Source organism: Lycorma delicatula, chromosome 8 (genome assembly GCF_047948215.1).
Source record: "Lycorma delicatula isolate Av1 chromosome 8, ASM4794821v1, whole genome shotgun sequence".
NCBI lineage: Eukaryota > Metazoa > Arthropoda > Insecta > Hemiptera > Fulgoridae > Lycorma > Lycorma delicatula.
The window spans coordinates 69,750,986-69,777,484 of NC_134462.1; the positions used below are offsets into that span (position 1 = coordinate 69,750,986).

The 26,499-nt window shown below is 31.4% G+C and overlaps 2 protein-coding genes across 2 annotated transcripts; both read left to right on the forward strand.

Moving 5' to 3' along the window:
* Window positions 1-5,995: 5,995 nt before the first annotated feature.
* LOC142329477 (uncharacterized) lies at window positions 5,996-7,222 on the forward strand. Its single transcript, XM_075374147.1, has one exon. The coding sequence runs from the start codon at window positions 5,996-5,998 to the stop codon at window positions 7,220-7,222; it is 1,227 nt and encodes a 408-aa protein (XP_075230262.1).
* A 964-nt stretch (window positions 7,223-8,186) lies between these two features.
* Window positions 8,187-10,283, forward strand: LOC142329478 (matrix metalloproteinase-18-like). The gene is made up of 2 exons (XM_075374148.1): window positions 8,187-9,684; window positions 10,273-10,283. Exons 1-2 carry the CDS (start codon window positions 8,187-8,189, stop codon window positions 10,281-10,283), a joined length of 1,509 nt encoding a protein of 502 aa, XP_075230263.1.
* The last annotated feature ends 16,216 nt before the right edge of the window (window positions 10,284-26,499 follow it).

Genomic DNA, 26,499 nt, shown 5'->3' on the forward strand with positions numbered 1-26,499 from the left:
ATAAATAGATTTATAAATTGAAAAGAATTTTATTATTTTATCCTTATTTTTCACCTTAAATATATAAGTTGAAAACATCCAATTTAAATTTAGTTTATAATAAAATGATGAGTGTTAAACAAGGGATAGCAAGAGAGCTTCACAAGCAAGCTCGCAGAAATTTTTTGACAAGGTCTGTTGAACTTAAGGGTATAGACGATTTGTACCAAGCAGACTTAGTAGAGATGATACAATACTCAAGATTTAATAGGGGATATAAATATATTCTCACAATTATAAATTGTTTTTCAAAATTTGCTTTTGCTTTTCCATTGAAGAGTAAAAACGCAGATGAAGTTGTAATGGTCCTTAAACCCATATTTCATAAACATAAAATGAAGCATTTTCAAACCGATGATGGAAAAGAATGGTTTAATTCAAAATTGAGATCGTTATTACTAAAATTCAATATAAATCATTATTCAACTTTTTCCGATAAAAAGGCATCAATAGTGGAGCGGTTCAATAGAACTCTCAAGACTAATATGTGGCGTAAATTTACCGAACAGGGTGATTACCGATGGGTAAGTATATTGGATGAAATAATTGAAAAATATAACAATAGGGTGCATAGAACTACTGGTTTTAAACCTAAAGATGTTTCTTATAAAAACGAACGCGAAGTGTTGTTAAATATATTAAAGGTTGCAAAAAAACGTCATCAGCATACGACCACGATTAAATTTAATGTTGGTGATCAGGTAAGGATAAGTAAGTATAAAAAGATATTTGCGAAAGGATATCTTCCGAATTGGACTAATGAAGTTTTTACAATTTTCAAGATAAAACAAACACAACCTATAACGTACATTCTTAAAGATGGGAAAGGGGAAGTGTTAAAAGGAAGTTTCTATACGGAAGAACTTAGTAAAACCAAGTACGGCAACGTTTATTTGGTTGAAAAAGTATTAAAAAAACGCGGTGATAAATTATTAGTTCGCTGGTTGGGATTTGATAAGAAGGAGGACTCGTGGATAGATAAAAAGGATTTAATAAAATAAATTACACTTATGTAATTTATTCAGTAGCAGAGATGGATGCTGAAGAACAAGATCGGAAGCTAACAGTAATTAATTTTGACCGTTTAATAGGTGAGGTATCTGATTTAAATTCTATAAAAAGACATAGTCCTCTTCTTCCAGATAATATCAGATGCTTGGTTGTAGGTCCTTCAAATTCTGGTAAGACGAATGCAGTTTTTAATCTTTTATTTGACCCTAGCGGGTTAAGGTTCAGTAACATATATGTTTTTTCTAAATCATTGTACCAGCCTAAATACTTATTTTTAAAAAGTTTGTTGACTGATGTTGAAGGGATAGGTTACTATCCTTATAGTGATAACGATGTTATTGTGGCACCGGAAGAAACGGAACCGAATTCTATAATGATATTCGATGATGTAATATGCGAAAAACAAAATAACATAACAAAATATTTTACTATGGGACGGCATAATAACATTGATGTGTTTTATATGAGTCAAACATATAGTAAAATTCCTAAACAATTGGTCCGAGACAATGCGAATTTTCTCATGGTGTTTCGACAGGATGAAAGAAACCTGAGACATATATATCATGATCATGTTACACCGGATATATCATTTGAAAAGTTTAAAGAAATATGTAATGAGGCTTGGAACCGGATAAAAAATGGATTTTTAGTAATTGATAAGGAGAGAGATTTTGATAAAGGACGGTACAGATTTAATTTTGACATCTTTATCGGAAAGCCTGAAAAAAGCATACAAAAGCGCGAAAGAGAGCTTGAAAAGAGCCTGAAAAAGCCTAAAAAAGCCTACAGGCTAGCGTGCACGCTTATGAAAAAGCCTAAAAAAGCCTACAGGCTAACGTGCGCGCTTATGAAAAAGCCTAAAAAAGCCTACAGGCTAACGTGCGCGCTTATGAAAAAGCCTAAAAAAGCCTACAGGCTAGCGTGCACGCTTATGAAAAAGCCTAAAAAAGCCTACAGGCTAACGTGCGCGCTTATGAAAAAGCCTAAAAAGCCTACAGGCTAACGTGCGCGCTTATGAAAAAGCCTAAAAAAGCCTACAGGCTAGCGTGCACGCTTATGAAAAAGCCTAAAAAAGCCTACAGGCTAACGTGCGCGCTTATGAAAAAGCCTAAAAAAGCCTACAGGCTAACGTGCACGCTTATGAAAAAGCCTAAAAAAGCTTACAGGCTAACGTGCGCGCTTATGAATCAACTTTAAATACTTCAACATACTTAAAGAAAGATAGTGAGTGCATGCAGTCAGATTAAACATAAATGTCTACTATGGAGGATCGTGAGCGTGTCACCGCGGAGATCGCGGAGATCCGCAGGAGTATTAAAAGAAAACATGGCGAATTGGTAAGAGGAAGATTCGAGTCCGATTTAAGACTTCAACAAGATTTCAAACCGCTTACTGAACCTCTGATTAAGATAGCAGAACAGTTCGGTTCTGAAGAGAGAGAAATGGGAAAACGGATAAAAAAAGAAATAGATTCAAAAGAACGTTCACTACCGAAAATCTCAGCTGAAGAGTTGCGTGAAAAAGAGGAGCGAGATTACCGAGATTTTGAAAAGAGGTTTGATATGGGTTCTATATTCGATCAATTAACTGAAGAAGATAGGATGAAACATAGTAAACGTTCTTTAGCAAATGATGAACCAGAACCTGAAATAAAAAGGTCGACTGCAAAATTACATAATAAGATGGATACTTCTAGTCCATTTCCTTTTCAGCTAGCTCAACCATCTGATAGGGTAGATGATGAAATGACCGGTATGAGACGTCGACAAAAGGCTAAAAGATTTCTTTCTTATTCGGCTCACCATCGAGCTGAAAAAGCCGAAGAAACCGAACAGTCACCTAGGATCGAACAAGAAGAGACTTATGAATCTCAACCCAGCATAGTACAAATGTTGAATACACCCGAAGGGAAAATGCAAATGAGCATGTCTCTCAAGACAAGCATGCGAGAAGGGTTAGCGCAGGAATTTATGCTTGACGCCATCAGAGATGTAGAAAACAACATGGATAACGTTTACGGTGTTCATTTTGAAGGAAACGAACTGAAGATTGGAGATTCATTAATCGATTTCGATAAGGAAAGTAACATCCTGATAAGAGAAGTGAAGTATCCTGCAAGCCGAGGTTTGTTCGAATTACTTTTCTGGAAAAAACCGAAGTTATTCACTGAAGAAGATTTGGAAGAATATAGGAAAATTTTAATCGCAACAAATGCGCACAGAAGAAATAATTCCGCTCTGGAACGGGTAAAGACTAATTCGGGATTTAAGTATGTGGAAGTAATAAGCAAGCTTTTTCCACCGTTCACCTCGAAAAAACGAGGTGAAGGTTTAGTACCATCTGCAATGACTTTGAATGAAAACCATAAAGTCGATTACGTTTATTTTGATGATCCTAACGAAATCTGTGAGAGGCTAAAACTATTGATCGCGTCAAAAAAGGCAGGTAATACCGCACATGATAATGAAATTGTATCGATAGTCGAGGAATTAAAAGAACGAGGACTAATAAAAGGAGAAGGCGCACTGTAAGCAAGTCATTTGAGATCATGCCAGTCAACAGGTTAGGACAGACAGAATTTGGTTCAAGAATCCCGTTTGGGATTACTGAAGAGGGTGATATCGACGCCCGCGAAAAAAAGATTTGCAATCTAGCATCAGCGGAATATTATGATGATGCTGTTAACATGGACGATTGCATATATTTAATCGAGCAATATGCCTCTGATCACGATTTTTTAGCGTGTGAAGAACAAACACATTTTAAAGTGGTAGATTTCAAAGGAGCTCGTGCCAAAAACGCCGCTCATCCAGATGATGAAAACGATTTGGTGACCATGAGATATGTACGGTTCCTTATTCAACAGAAATTCGATGAGATCATCGCTAAAATAGAAAATATGATAGGAAAAGAAATAGAAAATCCTTTAAGAAGTAAAAATACTAATGACCCCATTGTTCGTCAGCGATTAGAGGAAAGTATTTCTCGATTGAAAAGCGAGGTTCAGAAAGATGCGGTAACTCAAACTGAAAAAGAATCTGATTTAAATACGGATGCATTGACCGAAGACTTTTAGTTGGGGATAAAATGAAGAGCACGAACAAGTGTAACGTTAGTTGTAAAACAGGAAACGGATTGATAAGTTCGATCGAAAGTCTTCCGGGTAAAACTTTCGGTATTGCACGTAACGTAGTAGGAACAGTTCTCAATCGGGCTGTAGATCTTCTTCCTTTCGAGGCTCACATACCCGGTTACCAATATTGCGGACCCGGAACAAAACTAAAACAAAGATTGGAAAGAGGCGATCTTGGTATAAATCCACTCGATAAAGCTTGTAAGGCGCATGATATAGCGTATAGTATCTACAACGATTCTCGGCGAAGAGCACAAGCTGATAAAGAGTTAGCGGAAAGAGCTTGGCAAAGGGTATCCGCGCCCGATTCCAGCATTGCAGAGAAGGCTGCTGCGTGGGCTGTAACAAACGCTATGAAAATAAAGAGTAAATTCGGCGGAAGATTGAAGAAAGCTTCAGTCAGAGGTGTGCGAAAAAAAACTATAAGAAAAAAGGGGAAAGGTGCTTATCTTGAACCGTACCGATCTAAAACCGGATGCGGCGTAAAAAAACGCCGGTCTGCAGGTCGCAGTCGTCGTCGTCGTCGTCGTCGTCAAGGCAGAAAAAAGCATTAAATTTACTACGCAAACTCCCCATTCATCCTTTATCAGATGTGGAGTTAATACGGTTTGCGCGAAAAATTAATTTACCCCACTTCAGAGGTGTTTTCATGCGCGATACTTTACCAGCTAGAATAAATAAATTCGAATCGGGAATAGTGAACTTGGACAGTGTCCTCAATCCGGGTACGCATTGGGTTTGTTATAAAAAACGTAACGCGAACGTGTTTTATTTTGACAGTTACGGTAATTTACAGCCACCTAAAGAGCTAGTCCAATATCTTAAATCCAACAAAGAGAAAGTCAACATCCAGTATAATTTAGACCGCAGACAGGATTTTAATTCAGTTGTTTGCGGGCATCTATGTTTAAAGTTTCTGATATGTTCTGCCTAAACGGAAAATCTTCTATACTGTCTGCAGATTTTTTCCCTCCGATAGAACTCGGCGATGCCGCGTGGGAAATCGGCCTGATTGATTTTATGTCATATAATAACATTCAAAATGTAGAAAAAGAAAAAAATAATATGTTTTATTACGGTTACCATGGCAGTAAATCGATAAAGCTTCCGCCGGGGATGTATGAGATTGATGATTTGAAAATTAAATTGAAACATGGGATGGGCAACTGCGATGAATCGAACGCGACTGACAATGATAAAGGTAAACAACGAAACCGCAATAAAAATGATGCAAAATGTTTGATTAAAATCTTAATCGAACCTACGACGATGCACTCGCGTTTATTTTGTACTGAAATAGTAGATTTTACAAAACCACATTCTATCCGTACTCTTTTGGGATTTGATGAAATGGTCCTACCAGCAAACTTCTGGCATACATCTCAGAAACCTGTTAGTATTTCATCTGTAAATGCAATACGTATAAGTTGTAACATCGCCCGCGGTTCATTTGTAGGCGGAGAAGAAGGTCATATCATTCACGAATTCTATCCCAGAGTTGGACGGGGATATAAGATAATTGAAGTACCGCACAGTGTCATTTATCTTCCGGTCAACACCAAGTCTATACGGAATATAACTGTGCACGTTTATAATCAAAATTCAGAACTGATAAGTTTCGGTGGTGAAGAAGTGACGGTGAGACTGCATTTAAGACGAAGAAACGATGGTGCTGATTTTCGTTGATAAAGCAGAATATAAATTCCCTCCCATAGTCCCGTTAACGACTAGTCAACCTGCGAAGCTTAAACGGCTAACACGAGAAAACGTACGATTTTTGGAATCTTTAGGTTTTAAAGTATTACAACAATGAGCGGACAGATAATAGACGTTGATACTGCGAACGCGGTATTTGATGAAAGCATTACGGGTAAAGAATTTCATACTCACTATCCTTATGCATCAACTACATTTAATAATAGTGATGAAATAAGAATTCCTGTCCAGCAACAGGATGTATACACGCTTCCGTGCGAAAGTTATTTACTCATCAACGGAACGTATAGTGATGCTAATGGAGTTTCAGATTCAACACTAAAACTATGCAACAATTTTGGCGCGTTTCTTTTCGATGAAATTCGTTATGAAATTGCAGGACAGGAGGTGGATAGGGTGAGAAATGTGGGGATAACTTCAACGATGAAAAATGCTCTATCACTGAGAAACTTCGAAAAAGATTCAATTTTTATGCATGGTTGGTCATCGGACGGTGTTGAAGATATCCAACCGGTCAACGGTGTATATATCGATGGTGAATCGGCAAAGTTTAAGGTATTACTTCCGCTGAAGATGCTCTTGGGCTTTTTTGAAGATTATAATAAGATACTGCTAAACGTTAAACAGGAACTCATTCTGCTTCGGGCTTCCACTAATAATAATGCTGTTGTCGTTCCAGCTGGAAAAACATTTACCTTCACAATAACGAAAATTAGTTGGAAAATACCATATGTTAACGTATCGGATGAAAAACGGTTATCACTTCTTAGACTGGTAGATAAGGATGAACCGATTTTGATGATGTTCCGAAAGTGGAACTTGTACGAATACCCAACTCTACCTATCAGTAAAGATGTAATTTGGACAGTTAAAACAACAACGCAGGTGGAAAAACCTCATTATGTTATCATTGGATTTCAAACATCGAGAAAAGGAGACGCAACAAAAAGAGCTTCGAATTTTGATACCATTTCACTTAATAACATACGCTTGTATCTGAATTCAGTATATTATCCTTATGAACACATTCAAGGAGATAGCATTATATTATACGAAATGTTTAAGAGTTTCTATAGATCTTATTATAACAGGAATTCAGCGGCTGCGTTAATTACCCCATCCAAGTACTATGCTATGCCATTAATCTTTATAGATTGTTCAAAACAAAACGATACTTTGAAAACTGGCGCGGTCGATATTAAAATCGAGATACAAACTTCTACCAACATTCCCGACAACACAACAGCCTATTGTTTGATGATAAGTGATTGCATAATGCAATATTCTCCTTTAACTGGCACAGTCAAAAACGTTTCCTAACCAGTTTAGTCTGTTAGTCGGTAAAGTCAACATGTCTGTCTTTATATCAGACTTTACTTTTTTTCGTTTACCCAACGCTGATGTCTACATTAAAGAATTAGTTTTAATTTCTTTGGATGGGCTCCGATTCGAGCAATATCTATTCAAGCCACCTTTTGACTACTATGATATTTCATCTCAAACTACAAGAGTTGCAATACAAAACTTTCAGAAACAAATCGGATTCAATTGGAATTCGGGTTTTATTGAACACTTGAGGTTATCAACCATTTTTGAAAATTTAGCACCAATGTGTACTATATATGTAAAGTGCAAAGAAAAGAAAAAAGTGTTAGAACAAATACTAAACAATAAACGGAATATAATAAAAGACCTTGACGGTTACGATTGTCCTCCGATCGATTTATTCGGTTCTTCAATAAATAAAGTATGCCCTTTTGGTGAAAAACATAATTGCGCTATGAAAAAGGCTATATGGTTACACATGTGGTGGAGTGAACAAAGTAAATTTTATTATATGTTGGAAACGGTGGGAAATGCTATAGAAAAAGCAAAAGAGTGTTATTTAAACAGTCCCGGACGTAACGTTCTACGTCACCTTCCTAAGCAGGTTATTATCGACCTTTACGGAAGGTATGTTCCGCCTAAAATTTATGAGGATCTACCCAACTACATGCAACAAGATCCAGACATCAAGATTCTTCAACTGTTTCCTGAAGATGAAAAAGACTGGAGTGAAGAATAATAAATTTTAATTTGAAATAAAATTGTATTTAAAATTTAACATCAAATAAAATATGTATTTGTATTTTGATTATTAAAGAACAATAAATAAGTTAAAAAAGAAATAGTTGTTTTTATTTTAGGTTTAATTATCCCTTCTCCTCTAAACAATAAGATTTTGGAATGTATTTAAATGAAATGTTCCATTTGTTACGTTCAGTCTTTAAAACAGTGCAATAAGATGATTATCATATACTTCATAACGTTTTTTATCACAACAATTTCTATAAATGCAGATGAATTTGATTCTAATAAATTTCTATTGGACTATGGATATCTCAAAGGAGATAATGCAAGCTTAACTGATGAAAAAGCAGTAAAAGATGCCGTAAAACTGTTTCAAGAATCTTTTCATCTTCCGGTTAATGGGGAGTTAAATAGTAAGACCATCGCTTTAATGCGTGAGCCTCGATGCGGTGTACCAGATATATTACCGTATGTAGTTTCAAGAATCATATGGAGAAAACCAGAACTGAAATGGCACTACCAACGAGCAACGGCTGAAAAGATGAAATTAGCTAACATAGCTTTTGATGAATGGGCAAAGCACACATCGTTAAGTTTCAAACATGATTATTACGGATATGATATCCTAATTTCTGACAAATATGGTATCCACACATGTGCCAAAAACGATAAAGTTCGATGCTCGAGCAAATTTGATGGACCTGGAGGTGTTTTGGCGCATGCGTTTTCTCCTAACACTGCTAACACACCCATAGAAATTCACATTGATGAAGAGGAGAATTGGAATTTTGATCCTGAAGGTAAAGAGGAAAAAGACAAAACCAACCTTCTGAGCACGTTGATGCATGAGATTGGTCACGCCTTGGGTGTTCGCCATTCTTTTAATAAAGATGCTCTCATGTACCCTTTACTAAACAAACGTTCAAATTTAAGCGAAGACGATATATTAGCCATTCAGTCGCTTTATGGCAGTAAAGCCATGACAACTACTGCTAAACCTGTTCAAACGACTAAATCTACTACTGTTCCTAAGTCTTCAGAGGTTATTACCGACGTGTGCGCAATAAAAGAAGATGATGAGAATAAAATTCATTACTTGCTAGTAAATGGTAAAGTTTATGTAATATTCAAAAAACAGTTATGGATAATAAATATTGCGAACAGCAGTAAATATGATAGCAAAAATTATTATAGACCACTTGAAATTACTGAACGATTAAAGTTTCTTTCTTTAGATACATTCAAAGGAATAGATGCGATGTACCAGAGACCGAACGGAGAAATAGTATTAATTGAAAATCATAAATTGTTTATGTTCAATCTTAATACTCAACAGTTGGTCATAGGCTATCCTAGGAATGTATGTTCACACTTTAACATCGGTCATCCTTGTACGATTAATGGTATCGTAAATACATATACTGGAAAAACTTATGTGATTTATAATGAAGATTTTGTAGGGGAGATAAATGAATGTTCATTCACTGTTGCTCGAACAGATCTTGTATCCAATCTGTTTCCTGGAATACCGGCAGATATAGATGGGGTTACTCGTTTTAACAACGGACTACTTTATTTTTTTAAGAATGGAAATTATTATGAGTATAATGAATTCTTCCAAAAAGTAATCAGATTTGGAACTAAAGATCATGAGCTTTTTGGTTTGCTATGTTACAGTAACAATATCTTAAAACAGTTCACTGAATTTATCAGTAAATTTCATGTTTATCCTAAAAAAGAAGTTTAAAAGGAATTGTGTGAATTTAGGATAAAGAAAGAATTATGGATAAGTTCATGTAAAAATTATATTTTTGATTGAAATTTGTAATCAAATTTTATTTAATAAATTAATTCAGAAAAATGTATTGTAACTTATTTTAATAAAAATAACTACCTTTTATCCTTTTTATAATTAGTTTTTAATGATAAAAAAGGTTGAAATAAAATAAAAACTGAAATAAACTTTGAAAAATTATTTATTTTTACAAAACATTTACTTTTGACTATAAAAAATGCTGGATACATTTTATTAAATATAATAAAATACTAAATACATCTTTATTTAATATAATAAAATAATACATACATTAATTTAATTAAAACAATAAATATTTATTTAAAATATTATTGATAAAATTACCAATTTTTACTATATAATATAGAATTATATTGTTTACTAAATAAATAACTAAACCATTTATTCGATCTTTCTGTAAGAAAGTGAATCTTTACGGAATTATTATGTTTTTTATTAATTAAAATTGATACAATGTTATTGAGAGTTTCTGTTGTTAAAACAGAAAATATATAATTTTCTTCTTCATCATCAATATTTAAATTTTTAGTCAAATGAACACAAAGATAGTTATCAACCATTTCTTTAACTGAAAGATATGTAAGTGAGAAAAAATTATTTAGTAAACAATAATAACATATATTCGGATCGATTACATTCTTATAATTAAACCTGCTGTATACATTAACTTTAAAATCTAATTCATTTTCGTCTAGTATTAAAAATAAATGCCTTAATTCATCTGTAACCTCTATTAAGCCACTAGTTATTGCTTGAACCACACTTAATGTTGAACATGCTACTAATGAAAGCGGTTTGGTTACTCTAATGCTATAATAACAAGATTTTTTGTACATTTTTAACTGAAAAGAAAAAACAAAATTGAAAATAATTTAATGATTAAATAAACGTTTAAGTTCTAAAGGAATATCAACATGCCCCCAAGGTAAAGTTAATATGTTATTAACTGCAACACGTTTATCATCATAACTGCTTAATGCTAATTTGTTTACTGTCACAGTTTCAACTAAGTGTTTTTTTGATCGAATCAGTTTCATTTGAACATAAAGGTCTTTGCTATCGTCACTTGCTTTCAATAAACAGTTTCTGAAATGGTTGATATTTAATTTGTTTTTTACTACATTCTTTTTTATTCCTTTAGCTTTTTTCGTAATCCCCTTTGTAGTTGTAAAAGTATATAATTTTGCTCTTAATCCGATAAATTCTTTTATAGGAATGCCGTTACATTCATCCTTAAATTTACCTAAAACTTTTTTATTTTTAATTGAAAAAAGAGGATGTGAAACAGGAAAATCAGACGTATCAAAATACTCAATAAAACTTTCATCTTGTAAATCTTGGTAAAAATCATGAGTCTCTATTTCATAAAAAAAGCTATCGGTATCCATATAAAGAAGATTAATCTTAGATCTATATTTTTTCTTCATTATATTATAATGAAAATTATACATTAGTGTCTTACTAAGTTCTAACACTGATAGACCCACATACAGAGGTTTATCTAATTTTATTTTTTCTTTAGTACACTGAACTGCACAAAGATTTTCATTATATATTATTCTATCTTTAAATGTTGGTTTCGCGATAAGTTTCATCAACCTTTTTTCTGATGAAACCAATTCTAAATTAATACGTTTCCTAACGTTTTCCATACACTTCCCAAATACCGCATTATTCATTAATTTAAATAAGTCTTTTTCAAAATCATTTGTTGCCGATTGTCGATTTATAGTATTTAAATTTATATAGCTTTTTAACCAAGGAGATTGAATAAATTGCAGTATTTTATGTACTTTAGTTACTCTAAGTCCGTTACGAATAGCTTGTTTTAAATTAACATAATGACAAATATAATTATTTTTAGTTTTTAATGTTGTTACTAATTACATCATTATCATTTTTATAATAATACGTTAAAAGATTACATGCAAATGCATTTTCAATTAGAGTAAACTCTCCCATACGCTGAACTGCTTCCAACCTAACTCTTTTATATTTATTGTCCATTTTCCTGTTTCAATCCTGCGAAAAAAATTTAAACAAAAAAGTTAATCAAGTAAACATTTAATTTTTTTGCTGTATAGGACTTACCTTTGCAACTGGTCTAACTACTTTTTTATACCCGTTTTCAGTTTTTAAATTATCACATGCTAGCGAAATAATATCATTAATTAATTCGAAGCGTTCATCATTTTCATTAATAACCATCTCCAATTTAGTTTTTACTCTTTTGTATCTATCCTTAAACGATAACCCTTCAATGTCATCTGTCTCAAACAACTCTAGCCTCACCAAATATTTACCTTTTTTTGCTGGTGTCCATGCTAAAAATTGTTTGTCATTTAATTTTATCTCAATTGATTGTGAATAAGTAAATGGTTCACGTTGCGGGATGGCCTCTTCGTTAAAAACGTCTTCAATTGTCCTTTTTCTATTACAAACCTTCATGTAATTCCAGATTTCATCTACATCAGATTTTAAAAATTGTGGCTTATCTGAATCACTCAATCCTTTCGCCCCTACAAGAATCTCACTACAGGGTAATGTTTTATGTAACACATCTAAAATACCCATTTGGTTATCATCATATGCGTGAGGTAACATTACCCTAGTTCTGAGTCCTTGTATATAAATTTTTAAAATCTGAAATATAGATTTTATTTTTATTGATGGATGCGCCATAACTTTCTCTTCAGCCCTACGTAATGCTTCTTGCCAGAGGGTGATAGAAATCAAACCATACGAATAAAATAGAATAATAATATCAATTAATGTTATTGAAAGTTCATCCGGTTCCATATTAATCAACCCACCAGCTGAAGAATGTTGTAAACCGGATGGACCCGGTCTAGCTTCATTTTCTGCAGGTTCGACAGCCTCCATACCTCGTAAGATGTTTGAAATTTCACCGTTGTTAACTAATTGTACTTCTTCTTCTTCCTCATCAGATATAATAATTCTTCTTGCTCGACTCATCTGTTTAAAAATGAATTCATTATTTAACGTTTTTAAAATAAAATTTCGTATATTTTTCGAATTTATAATTTGTTCAACCTCATCAATAAGTAACTTAAAAATATTTTTCGAAGAAATACAAAAACTAAGAGAAATGCAAACAGATACTGCAGCAAGTTCGCTAGGTAAAATATTATCAAAATCAACGCATATCAATTCATTTATAATAGCATGTGATAAATACATAATATTTCTTATACTGTACTGATTTATGATCTTATTCCTAATCACAATTTGAAGTATAAAACTATGTGGAGTAACAATTGCAATTTTCCATTGTAAACATTTCAAAATTTTTATCTCATAATTAAAAATATCATTTTTATTATATAATCCAGAAGTTAAACTAATTAAATCACTTACTAAAAAATAATTATACGCTTCAATATATTTTGAACTAATAAATAAACACACACAAGCTATTAACTTTAGTTCCGCACTTTCAATTTTTTCTTTTGATAAAAACTCATTTAAATAAATAATAGCATTTGTAGCTACACTAAAATATGAATCGTTTTTTAAACAAAGATCTCTTATCCAATTTTTAATATTAATTATACTTTCTATGTTTAAATTCTGATTAATGTTCAAATTAATTTTTGTAGTAAATGGTGATTGCTTTTTAATTAAACTTAAAAATACTCTATCCAATGTTAAATTTTCATCACACAATGCTATTACTTCATCTTGGAATGATTCTAAACAAAATAACATTTCTGAAAACATAAATTTATATTAAATGAATTAATTATTGAATTACTAAATTAGAATTTTTTTAAAAATATACAATCCCATCCCAACCCTCACCATGTAGTGGATGATATATTGCTGTAAATGGTATCGGGTTTTCTGTTATTATTACTACTGCAGTAGGAACTTCTATTCCCTCTTCGTCATCAGAATCTATTGTTTCACCTACTACATCTACAAAATAGTCGGGAAACAATTGCTGGCAAACATCAAATAAGTCTCCTACTGCTAAAGATTCAAATGGAACTATACACCATTTAGTTTTACATTCATGTCCAATATTTTCACAATCACTACATACGTCGCTTTCATCAACCTCTTCTTCACTTTCATCAATCTCTTCATCAATGTCAAACATATTTTTAACAAAAAATTCATTTTTTTGTAAACACATTTTTAAAAACTATTTTATATTTATCTCTTTAAATGAAGATAACAAAGTAATTTTATTTAATCTGTAAAAAAAACAGTTGCATTACTATTTATTTTAATTTTGTGAACTAGATGTACAAGAATTGATTTTAAATACATAAACTGGAACAGAATTATTTTACATTTAAATATTGGCTGGAAAAATAATTATTAAATAAATATGAAATAGAATTATATTTAAGCGAATAATTTTACATTTAAATATTATTTCACTTACCTCTTTAAATAAAGATGATAAAGATGATAATATAATAGTAGCAGCAAAACGTAACAGTAACAAGAGTATTAATTTTATTTAATCTGCAAAGAAAACAGTTGCATTACTATTTATTTTAATTTTATGAACTAGATGTACAAGAATTGATTTTAAATACATAAACTGGAACAGAATTATTTTACATTTAAATATTGGCTGGAAAAATAATTATTAAATAAATATGAAATAGAATTATATTTAAGCGAATAATTTTACATTTAAATATTATTTCACATACCTCTTTAAATAAAGACGATAAAGATGATAATATAATAGTAGCAGCAAAACGTAACAGTAACAAGAGTATTAATTTTATTTAATCTGCAAAGAAAACAGTTGCATTACTATTTATTTTAATTTTATGAACTAGATGTACAAGAATTGATTTTAAATACATAAACTGGAACAGAATTATTTTACATTTAAATATTGGCTGGAAAAATAATTATTAAATAAATATGAAATAGAATTATATTTAAGCGAATAATTTTACATTTAAATATTATTTCACTTACCTCTTTAAATAAAGATGATAAAGATGATAATATAATAGTAGCAGCAAAACGTAACAGTAACAGCAAAACGTAGTATGAATCCGTTAAATTTTTGGCGGGTATTTATATGTATCGGCTATCATTATCATTGAGATAACTTTGAAAATAACAATGCTATCACCAATTGACGCAAATGCATTATCGGTTGACTTTCAAACTAGTAAACAAGGTTAATGCAAAGTCAGCAAGCACGTGTACATTTTTTTATGCCGAAGTAAGCACTTTTTTTTTTTTTTTTTTTTTTTTTTTTTTTTTTTTTTTTTGATGACGTCATTGATTTTTTTGAAATTTTTTTTTTTTTTTTTTTGAAATTTTTTTTTTTTTGATGACGTCATTGATTTTTTTTTTTTTTTTTTTTTTTCAATTTTTTTTTTTTTTTTTTTTTCGATGACGTCAGAGGGGGGGATTTTTTTTTTTTTTTTTTTTTTTCGGGTCAAAGGTCAATTTTTTTTTTTTTTTTTTTTTCGATGACGTCAGAGGGGGGGGGGATTTTTTTTTTTATGACGTCAGAGGGGGCGGGGGTGGGGGTGATGACGTCATTGATTTTTTTTGATGACGTCATTGATGACGCTTGTCCCAGAACCGGCATTTTTACACTACTTCTAAATTTTTTTATTTCATCTAATTAACTAGAATTCATACTGTAAAAACAAATGCAGATCTTCATAGTTACAAGGTTTATTTTACTTTATGGAGTATTTGGAATTTTTGTCCCCTATCTTGGACTTTTTTTAAATAGGAAGATGGAAATGTGATACATGGTTATAATGTAAAACGTTTTAAGAAAACCGATACAGATGTTATTGCAACTTGTAAGGCAGTAGGCTTTCACTAAATATCTAAGAAAAAAATCCTTTTTATTATTTTTAGCCTTTTTAAGAAGATTTTAGATTTACAGAAAACTTTATTTAAGAAAATTCGTTTGTCCTATATATGAATATATATAGAAAGATTTTTCTTAAAATTTATTCCCCACGTCTAAAAAATGTATATCTCCGGTTGTTTTTTTGGGTCTAACTCTTTTAATTTTTATTAATAAATTTTTTTTTGTATTTTTCTTCATCACTTTCTATCAAGGTGATATAAAAATTAAAGTATATTCGGCATCTATATTATATTCCGGACCCAAAATTTGAAGCAATTTTTCTTTCATTACTTTCTTAAAAGTTATACTTATCTTAATATTTTTAAACAATTCTCATTAAAAAAATTACTTTTTCTTTGTTGTCTAGCATTATAGTTATAGAAGCGAAAGTATTGTAATCGATCCAACTTGGGAATATACGGTTTCCACCGGTTCCTGACGTTTTGACACCTAAGAAACCTAAAAGGCCAAAAGACCAGACGGTAATTTTCCGCATGTTCGTATTTTCGTGTATTTGTGTGTTCGGTTTGCAATCTAAATCACCTTTTATCTCCAGAACTACTGGACCGATTTTAACTAAACTGCTTCAGATTACTTCTGTATATAGGGCATTGATGCAATTAAATTTTCAACCTCGACATTTTGCCTAATTAAGATCTTATTTTTCTTAGACACATTTGTTAATTAAAAACAATAATATTTGCAAAAAATAGATTTTGCAAAATCGCATGCCCACCCAAAAAAGTGCATTAAACTAGTGGGCTAAGCGAGTATACTGCGTCAATGGTATCCTCTGTCACCACAAGGTGTGCCAGTGTAGCACTGACGTGTTTTAAATTGTGTGTGTAAGCCGTGCATCAGAAAAAAGCCGCGCGACACGAAAGTTCTACAACTGAGCATTCAGCTTTGTTTTGTTTGAGGTCACTTGAAATATACATTTTTCCTAAATTTCCCTCATAGAATAAGGAAACCCCTAAAATAAAAATTTTTTATTCGTAATTTGGAAATTGATTATATTTTTTTTTATAAACAGTCAGATATTTAATAATTTTCGAATTGCCAAAACGTTTCACAATTCAAAGCAATTTTGCAATAAAAAAGCTGTGCAAGATGTTGTATGAGTTAATTGACGTAGCGGGAAAGATCGTACAATAACTTTTTATTTTTTAATGGGATACATATCATATTAAATCTTCTTAAATACTGAAATAGCTACTTGTTACTATGTAATTCAAATTTAAAAAAGATTTTTAAATAATAAAAAGTAAAAAAAAGAAGAATTTTCTAGTTATAAATATTTAAATAATAAAACATATTATTATAATTAAAGTTAATATACAAAAAACTGCTTACCAACAAACAGTTCGAAGCGTTCAAGCGCTTTCGGAATTAAATTCTATCTTCAGGAACTCACATATTCGTCCTATTTGTAATAGTAATTAAAAATTCACATGTAAATTATTTGCTTAAAACATCAATTTTATACATATGACAACCAACTGTTATATTTTAAGCAAATCCCACGATTTTTTATAATTTACATGTTAAAAAAGATTTAATATCATGCGATTAATATACTTTATTAAACAAACATTAAAAGATTTAATGTTAAGTTTTAATTACTATTACAAGTAGGACAAATATGAGAGTTCCTGAAGATAGAATTTAATTCTAAAAGCACTTGAACGCTTTGAACTCAGTTGTTGGTAAGCGGTTTTTTGTATATTAACTTTAATTATCAACTTATACCAACGGGCCATGCTTCACCAAATTAATATAAAAGATTATTATTATTATTATATTTTATTTGTTTTGAAGGTTATACATTTTTTTAATTTTATTTCATAATACACATTTTTCATAGATCTTCTATAGTTAAATTTTTTCGGCGGTAATACATGCCCAAGGGTAATAGTTGACGAAATAAAAATTTAAACTTATGAAAATGTGCTCGTAATTAAATATGTGTTGATTACGTTTGTAATTTCCTTAAATTATTTGAGAGGTCCTCCCTAAAGGTTATTTAAACTTAAATTATATGAATAAAAAAACAATTCCATAGTATCGTGTTAATTATAAAAAATGATTAACGATTATAGAAGATAACTTTTAGCTATAGACTCATAATCTTAATCGATCGAAGTAATTATTATTAAAGCATAGCTAAATTAATTTAAATATTTATATTCTGTAATTGTCAGTGAAGATTGATTTTAATTTTATGTTAATAGTTAAATATAGTAATTTTACTTAAAAATTATTATCTTGGCAGACGTTGTTGACATTTAATTAATACTTTATTAAAGACAGTGCGCCATACATACATTTAGAAGCCTTTTAATGAACAATACTTCGTTATCAATTCGTTAATGAAGAAAAATAGAATATCTTTACAGTTAGTAATTTATTTTTAAAACTATTTTATATTTAATATATACTATTATATCATAACATATAAATAAAACTTATATAAGAGGAAAATAACTAATCTGGCAGTTCAAAAAAATTATTTTTTTTTTTAGACATAACATTATGTTGACATTTATTTCGAACTATGTTAAAGTTTGAAATGCTATTTATTACTTCGGTTAGAATTAACGTTTAAAAGATGTTTTTGTTTTATGAAGACGATTAAAATGATAAACAACTTGAGTATATTTCATATTTTAAATATTTGAGATAGATTTCTACTGTTCTAGAGAGGTAATTTTCTTCCTGCTTTTAAGCGTTTAGAAATATTTTATCTAATTCAAATAATTAATTAAATCGCTATTTTAAAATATTACAAAATAAAAAGGTTTATTAAAGAAAAACAAGATATGCAGTACACTGTGCGCACGGGTTTATGTACACAAACTTCTATATAACTAATAGTTAAATATATAGTAATAAATATGAATTTAATAAATTACATAAATAAAGAATAAAGAATTTAATAAAATACGTAATATCTAATATTGACCTAAAAATAGGAAATAAAATATAAATAAATGAATAAGTATAGATTTAAACATATGAGGGTCGTTTAATAATTAAGGAGACAAATAATTAGAAAAATTACTATTTATTAGTTGCTTTACTTTAACTCACATTGTTTTTTTTCGGTTTGTCCTCAAATCTTGCATCCTTAATTTAACATACTTCCTGACATTGTGTATTGATGAAATTTTTCACATTTACTAAGGTCGGATGACAATATTCCACCATTACTTTTGCAAACATTCCTCCATACGGGAGTAAATTAAGGGTGCAGATGTAAATAATTGCAAAATCTACAAAACCGCTTTGCAGGGTTTTTGGATCGCAGATTATAAATTTGATAGCCGTTTGACATAAAAAATGACAAAACTTAGTATTAAACTAATGCAATGTATAACAATAATTTGATTAAAGTATGACTAAAAAGTATAAAGCAAGTTTTTAAAAATTTTGAAAAGATTTTGTAATATTAATTATTCAACAATGAAATTAATGTAACTTTTCTACTTAATCCACGGCTACATTTAGTCACTTTAGTGGAAACATAGTCAGTACTGGACTACAGTCACTTTATATTTATTATCGGAAATCACTGCTCCACCTGGTCATATTTATAAACGTATATATTTATGTTTGTATATGATTTTTTCATTCGCTCTACCAGAGGCAAATCTTAACCGATTTTGAGGAAACTTAGTAGAGTGATATATACGTATTGGGAATAGAGTCCTATTGATTTTCAAGGGAATCAGTTCACAGGATCCGGAGTTAGAGCCAAAAGACGGGGTTTTGGGTATATTTTCAGATTTTTTTTCGTTGTACTAGGCATACTTTTTAACAGATTTTGATGAAACTCGGTAGGATGATGTAAATCTAGTAGAAATAAAACTATTGATTTTCATGAGAATGGGTTCTCTGGAACCGGAGTCAGAGTAAAATCTCTGTCGTAGTAAGTACGTCAGAAGAATGGATATTCGATTTTAGTTAACCTTGAAAACGTACCGAAACACCTAGTCTTTTTTTGTCTCTAATACCGATTAGAGTTGGATTTAATTTTTTTCAAGTTTAGAAACAATAGTGACAAATTAAATTCTTCAGCCTAAACTAAATATATAAAATAAAAAATAGCAATGAAAATATGCTAATGATCAAGTAAAATATAAAAACTGTCTTAAAAAAAAAACAATTAAACAAAAACTTACAACTAATATCACAGTTAAAAAATTATTTTTAAAAACACTTAAAACTAATATCGTAAAAGTAAAATTGAAAATAAGCTTAAAACTAAAAACGTAAAATTTAACTAAAATAAAAAGAGTTTAAAAAAGTCCAAGAGGGTTGTAAAGGGTCCCTACTAGGATAAGGTAAAGACTAAAAAAATAAAATAAATAACTAATCCTAGTTAAAAACTAAAATATTAAAAAAGCTAAAACTTAACACAAATAAATATCACTAAAAAAAAAAAATGCAAAAACAAAGAAAAACTAATATCGCTAAAAAGTATAAATAAATGTAACTACTACACCACAGATAAAAATCTTAAAAATAAATAAAAACAACTATGTATATTTATAAAAATGAAATAAATATAACGAACTCCGAGAGCTCTGACAGATGTCTAAAAGGTTCCTTCTCAGATATCAGAAGAAAATATAAATTTAAAATCTAACACATAACAAAAATAAAAAAGACAACACTATTAAAAGCATGTAAATTATTAATACTTCTAAGATATAAAAAGATACGGTCCAAAACTTCTTATCATTGTTCAGGATTTGACGAATATTCCTGAGCAATTTAAATTTACGACGCAAGGGTGCATAACAAATGCAATTCACAAGGATATGACGCAAAAAAACTGATATGATCAATGCCCCGTATATAAATATATTTAAGCCAAATTTGAAGAAATTAGGTTCGATCAGTCCTGAGAAATCAAAAGCAGTGCGACACACACACACACACACACACACACACACACATATATATACATATTATACACATATACACGTACATATACATATACCTATGTTTCTTGGTCTAGGTAAACTAGATGGGTTCTAAAATGTAAAAATTTGCAAAAAATACTCCAATTTTGACATGATCAGTATACTTTCCTCTTTAATTTAGCTATTCTAGCTAAACGACAAATTTATTCATTGTTGACAATTTTGATTCAGATATTTAAAATACAATAATATTACAACTATATCAATTAGTATAGTTAAAAAATTACAGGAGATGATAACTCTGGAATAAACAAACATTTATTTAAATTATTATATGTCGTTTATTATTTATTATGGGAAGAGTAAATAATACGAGGTAGAATTCACTTGTCCGTTAAACTTTGAGTTCTAATTGCTATCGATCATAAATTAAATATTTTCCACATAAATATATCTCAAATATATATTTACGAACATTTATAACACAAACATTAATTACCAATGAGTATAATATTTTTGATTTTAATCGCAAAATTAGGCTATAACAATGAATAATGAAAAGCGGTAATTATAATATTAAAATTTACAGAGTAATTATGAATTATTGATGCACTGCATCAATATTAGTAAATAATATGAACATATATACCGACGCACTCTGTATGATTGATCGGTGTGATAAAATTTAATATTATGAAAAGTCGCTTTTGTTTTTACTTATTAGTGTAAACTATATTTATTTAAATTAATTTTATTGATTTCTGTTCAATAATTTCCGGTTTGATTAAATATTATTTTTTTCATGAGAGCGAGGACACCAAACAGCTAAGATCGTTAGCCAGTGAAGATTGTTAGCGTTTGAAAAATGCCATGCCTGACCGCAATTCGAACCTGGGACCTCCACATGAAATACTGAGACGCTACCTACTCTGCCACGGAGGTCGGCTGATGAAATATTGTTTTATTCTTCCTAAGAAAAAAATTTGGCCGTTTCATTATTGTATCAAAAAATAATAAAATTTTCTGTAAAAGTCTACCTGTATAAGATGAAAATTTTAGGAAATAATGATGGAACCCCTAACAGAATTATTAAGTTTTTTAAATCGCCCTTTCACTTACTTCGATAAATTTAATGATTCGTTCACTTCTTGTCTAGTTCAAAAATATAACGAATTAAACTTTCCCATAGGTTGTGTGAAAATAACAAATACGACAATATGCTTCAAAGTAAACTTATATGTGTTAAAAACAACGACTCGATATAAAAAATGTGTTATAGACTAGTCAAGAATGTTTAAAATTTCACTTACAAAGTTATAAATGTTCTACATATACTTAAACTGATGAACGGATAATATCCAGAATTATAATAGCTCAATTCTTCCGCGACTCGTTGAAGAATGTGTTCTGTTACAGAGGTTACTGCAGCTATGATTCTGGTTTTCAGCTCATAATAGCAAAACAAGAACACTTTGTTTCACATATCCCCAGAAGAAAAAGTCACAAGCTGTAATATCTGCAGAACTAGGGGCCAAGAATTTAGTGCCAAGTCTTGGGCTCCATATCCAAGTTGTGACAATGTTGCATTTAGAAACCGACGAACTTGGTTGTGTCAATGTGGCGGATCCTATCCGGCTGAAAAATGAATTTATTAGACCCTCCATTTAGTTGTGGAAAAAGCAACTAATACAATACCTAAAGATTAGAATGTCATGTGGGCATTGTGATGCCCAAATAGTTGTAGAAAAAGCAACTCCTACACCATCTCAAGATTAGAATGCTATGCGGACATTGTGATGCACAAACTTTGTAGGATTGTAGGGAAAGACTATGGGTTGGTGGGCCGTCAAATGTACATGGTGTACTGAGGGGTCTTTGAAAGCATGACTACTTACGCGGCGCCCGTTTGGGCGCATGGGTTGGATATGAATAGTGTGTACTTCTTCAAAATTTAAGTAGTGCCCAGCGCAGAGCCTTAATTGTATAAACTGGTGTTATAAAACAACCTCCTACGAGGCTAACACCGTGTTGGGAAAGGCTCTCCCAATCGAGTAGGGGTAAACGTTCGGCTCAGCCATGTAGAAATTGCGAAGAGATCGGGAAGCCAAGGTATTTGTTATGCGGTTTCAAGAGGGACCAGTACCGGAGCGGAACGGCGATCAGAATGCACCGGATCTAAATTTCGTTCAGTTGCCCATCTCCCGCCTGCGGAAGAGGCTGCAGAGCCTCGCGATGGATGGATGGCAGCTGGAATGGCACAACAGGAGTAAGGGAAGATCCTTGTATAAATTTATACAGTACAGGACCTGGGGGGATAGTATGCCCTCAAGCTCGTTTTAAAGGGCAACGGGTGCCCAGGTGCTCACCAACCATGTTAATTTTAACCAATACCTGTTTTGGTTCCGCCTGGCAGCTGGCAGCTGATGAGCTGTGTGTCTGTGGGAAGATCTAGTCAAATGAACACCTGATGGTTGACTGTCCTGCCTTGGGGAGGCCAGAGGCCTGGCCACCTTGGATTGCCACTCACAAGCGGCGAATCAATGTGGTGAGAGGCCGCGTTGTCGGACCGTATTCCTTGATCTTTGTTCAATCGACATCAGTAGTTTACCTAAGGGTAAAGAATTCTACCGCACTGCTGTGAGAAGCTAACTTAGAAATATATATGTCTCACCACCAGCCAATTAAGGCTCCAAGCGCTTTAATATGGTGGACAGGTACTTGCTGGCATTCAGCGAGTTAGGCGTGGCAAGAAATTGCTGTCCAGACAAAATGAATTTTAGTTTATGGGTGTCATATATATTTTAGCAGTCCGCTCACACTGTTAGGTAAGCTCTAGGAGCTATTTAGGATATTGGTCGCTAAACTGTTCGAGGCTCAGTTGCCGTTTATGGCAAAGACACAAACGGTCTTCTACTTTATGACGACCGAAGTGGCGGGAGAAATGCCAAGCAAACCAATGCGTTGCGGTTATTCATCAAGTATAACCCACGGGTTGGTCTAGTGAGAAAAGTGTCATCGCAAATCAGCTGATTTCAAAGTCGAGAGTTTGAAAGGTTCAAATCCTAGTAAAGACAGTTACTTTTATACGGATCTGAATATTAGATCGTAGATCCCGGTGTCCTTTGGTGGTTGGGTTTCAATTAACTACGCATATCAGCAATGGTCGACTGAGACTGTACAAGACTACACTTTATTTACATTAACGCATATCATCCTCATTCATGCTCTAATGTAATACCTCCCGGTGGTTCCGGAGGCTAAACAGAAAAAGAAAGAAAAGAATGTCCACCTAATGTATTTTTTAATAAAAGAAAGTGGCATACATTTTTGTAAAATACCACAAAAAAAAGAAGATTTTGGTGAAGCTCGCTCTGGCTGTATAATATCGTACGGATTCTGATGTCCCCAAATGCAAACGAAAAGCTTAAATGACAAGTTGTTTCATCACTAAAAACTAACCGTCACAAGAATCTATCGTTTTCCATATCAACTAAGAGAATATCGCAGAAATATTTACGTTTTCTTCTGTTATTTACACGAAAAGATTATACCGGTTGTAATCAGTACAGCCTGAAATGTAAGCGTCTTCTTAAAACACGCCAAAGAGTCGCAAGTCCTCGGCTAGCCAAGTGGTCTTTTATGGATTTCGTTGAAAAGCCTCTTGAATTCGTCGTATATTTCCCCCCGAAGCGTGTGGTTGCCATGGACTCTCTCTCTCTCTCTCTTCTACACAAATACCTCGATTCTTCAGATTGTATGTACAAGTGATGAATATTCTAAGACGATGATTGATGAACCTGAAACGCTATCGAAACGCACGCTGAACCGTTATTATGGACTGTCCAGGATCATAGCTGCAATAACTTCTGTAACAGAAGACTTTCTCCAACGAGTCGCAGAAGAATTCAGCTATCATCTTGGTGTTAACTGTTAATCAATTTGAGGGCATATAGTCCTTATTGTAGATTTAGGGCGTATTATATTGACAGACTGTTTTGGATAATTATATTTTTTTATGCAATCTCGTTACGAAAAATTTAAGGCTTTCTTTTTTGAAGGAAAAACAGAAGCGTGGCATTCTAATCTTGAGATATTGAAAAACTGGCTTTACAGAGACGCTATTTTGTTTAAGTCTGAGATTAGTGTACGTTTGAGAGTTAGTACTGCAATCTGGCGAACGATATTTGCATTTCTATTTATATATATTTGATATTATATAATAATATATTACAATAATACTCGTATGTCCCTACAAACGATGTAATTATAAACTGTATTTATGTATTAACAGGATACCAAGAGACATCTTTTTGGTCACTATATCCGATATGATATTTTATTCGATGTCACTATAAACGAAACTTACTTTATTTTTATATACAACCCATTTTATACATTTTACACCTACACTGTAAGCTTTCATTTAAATATGTGAATTCATATATTACTGTAGTATTATTTCTTTTTCACATGCAAAAAGCGAATATTTTCAGGCAAAATATTAATTCCTATTAGAAATGGTCACAATTTTCACATCAAAATTGTTACCATTTCAGTTCAATAAATGTTTATTGTTTATATTTTGACACAGGAAAATTTTTATGTTTATTACATTTAATAGTTTAAACGTACAAAAGAAAAATGAGATTTTGTGTTTCAGTAATGGATGAAAAATAATAAGGATCTATTACAATCCATGAAAAATTACATGCAAGATTTCCTAATTATCCACTACCAACCGATCACTATCTGCATAAGATGTTATTGTGTTAATTTTACAACTGAAATTTGAAAAGAGTGGAGGCGTTCCAGATGTTCTACGATCAGGTAATCCTAGAAATACTTACACTTTAGAAAGAAACAACTTGTTGAAAATTAAGTAAATAGTACTAAAAAGTGAAACAGAAAAGCTTCGGTTATGTTATAAATACAACAAACAAATTCAGTAAACATTTTAAAGAAAACGAATATTAAGTATTATTGGCAAAGATTACTTTGTGAATTTTGGGAGCAGACTTTGACAATAGCGTAAACTTATAATTCGTTGAATAGATCCTTATTTTTGTAGTACAACAATACGGTATGATGAAAATGCATCAAATTACTTAGTAAACAAACTTAGTAATTACTAGGTAAATAATTGTCTTTATTATTTTGATGAAGCCTTTTATACAATTATGAAGAAGAAAAGTAATCTACTCGAATGATGTCTAATGTGTGTATACGAAACAAAAAAAAAATGTAGGAATGTGTCTTTGATGGAAGTACAAGAATAACAGGCGATTCACATTTAAAAATGATAAGGAGCATTGTTATAACTGAGCTATTACACAATTCTACATTCGGTACTGTTCTTCCTTATATTTGGCAGCAAGATAAGTTCCTCCTTTTCGTGGTTTTCAAAAAAGAGACTTCTGGAATAAAATTTTCCTGTTAGATAGAATTCCAAGGAGCATCTGAACGGCCACTACGTTAATTGTTATTTGTTCCAGGAAATCATCAAAAAAGTGGTATTTCTTTTAAATCTAAATGATTTGAACAGCTTCAACCCATTTAATTTTATAAATCAGGACAAAATTTATTGAAAAAAATATGTAATTTAGTGGTTAAATGATGCTACGAATTAATTACGGGAGAATAAAAAAAATAATAAATTTAAATTAAGGACAAATTAATTAAAGGACGCTGACATTTTCTAATTAATTATGTGTATTAAAGATGAAAAATATTTTTTTGTTAAAAACTTTCTTTTACGACCTTTCGAAGAAAAATAAGGTATATATATATATATATATATATATATATACACACAAAAACACAGTAACAAAAACTTAAAAAAATAATACAAACGATCGACTTTTGCGAGATCCCCCATCATTTTTCTGTTTTGCTGTTTAAGTTGTTATTTTTT

Coding starts and splice junctions, on each gene's coding strand:
- LOC142329477 (XM_075374147.1), top strand. CDS start 5,996: ATGAGCGGACAGATAATAGACGTTGATACTGCGAACGCGGTATTTGAT.
- LOC142329478 (XM_075374148.1), top strand. CDS start 8,187: ATGATTATCATATACTTCATAACGTTTTTTATCACAACAATTTCTATA.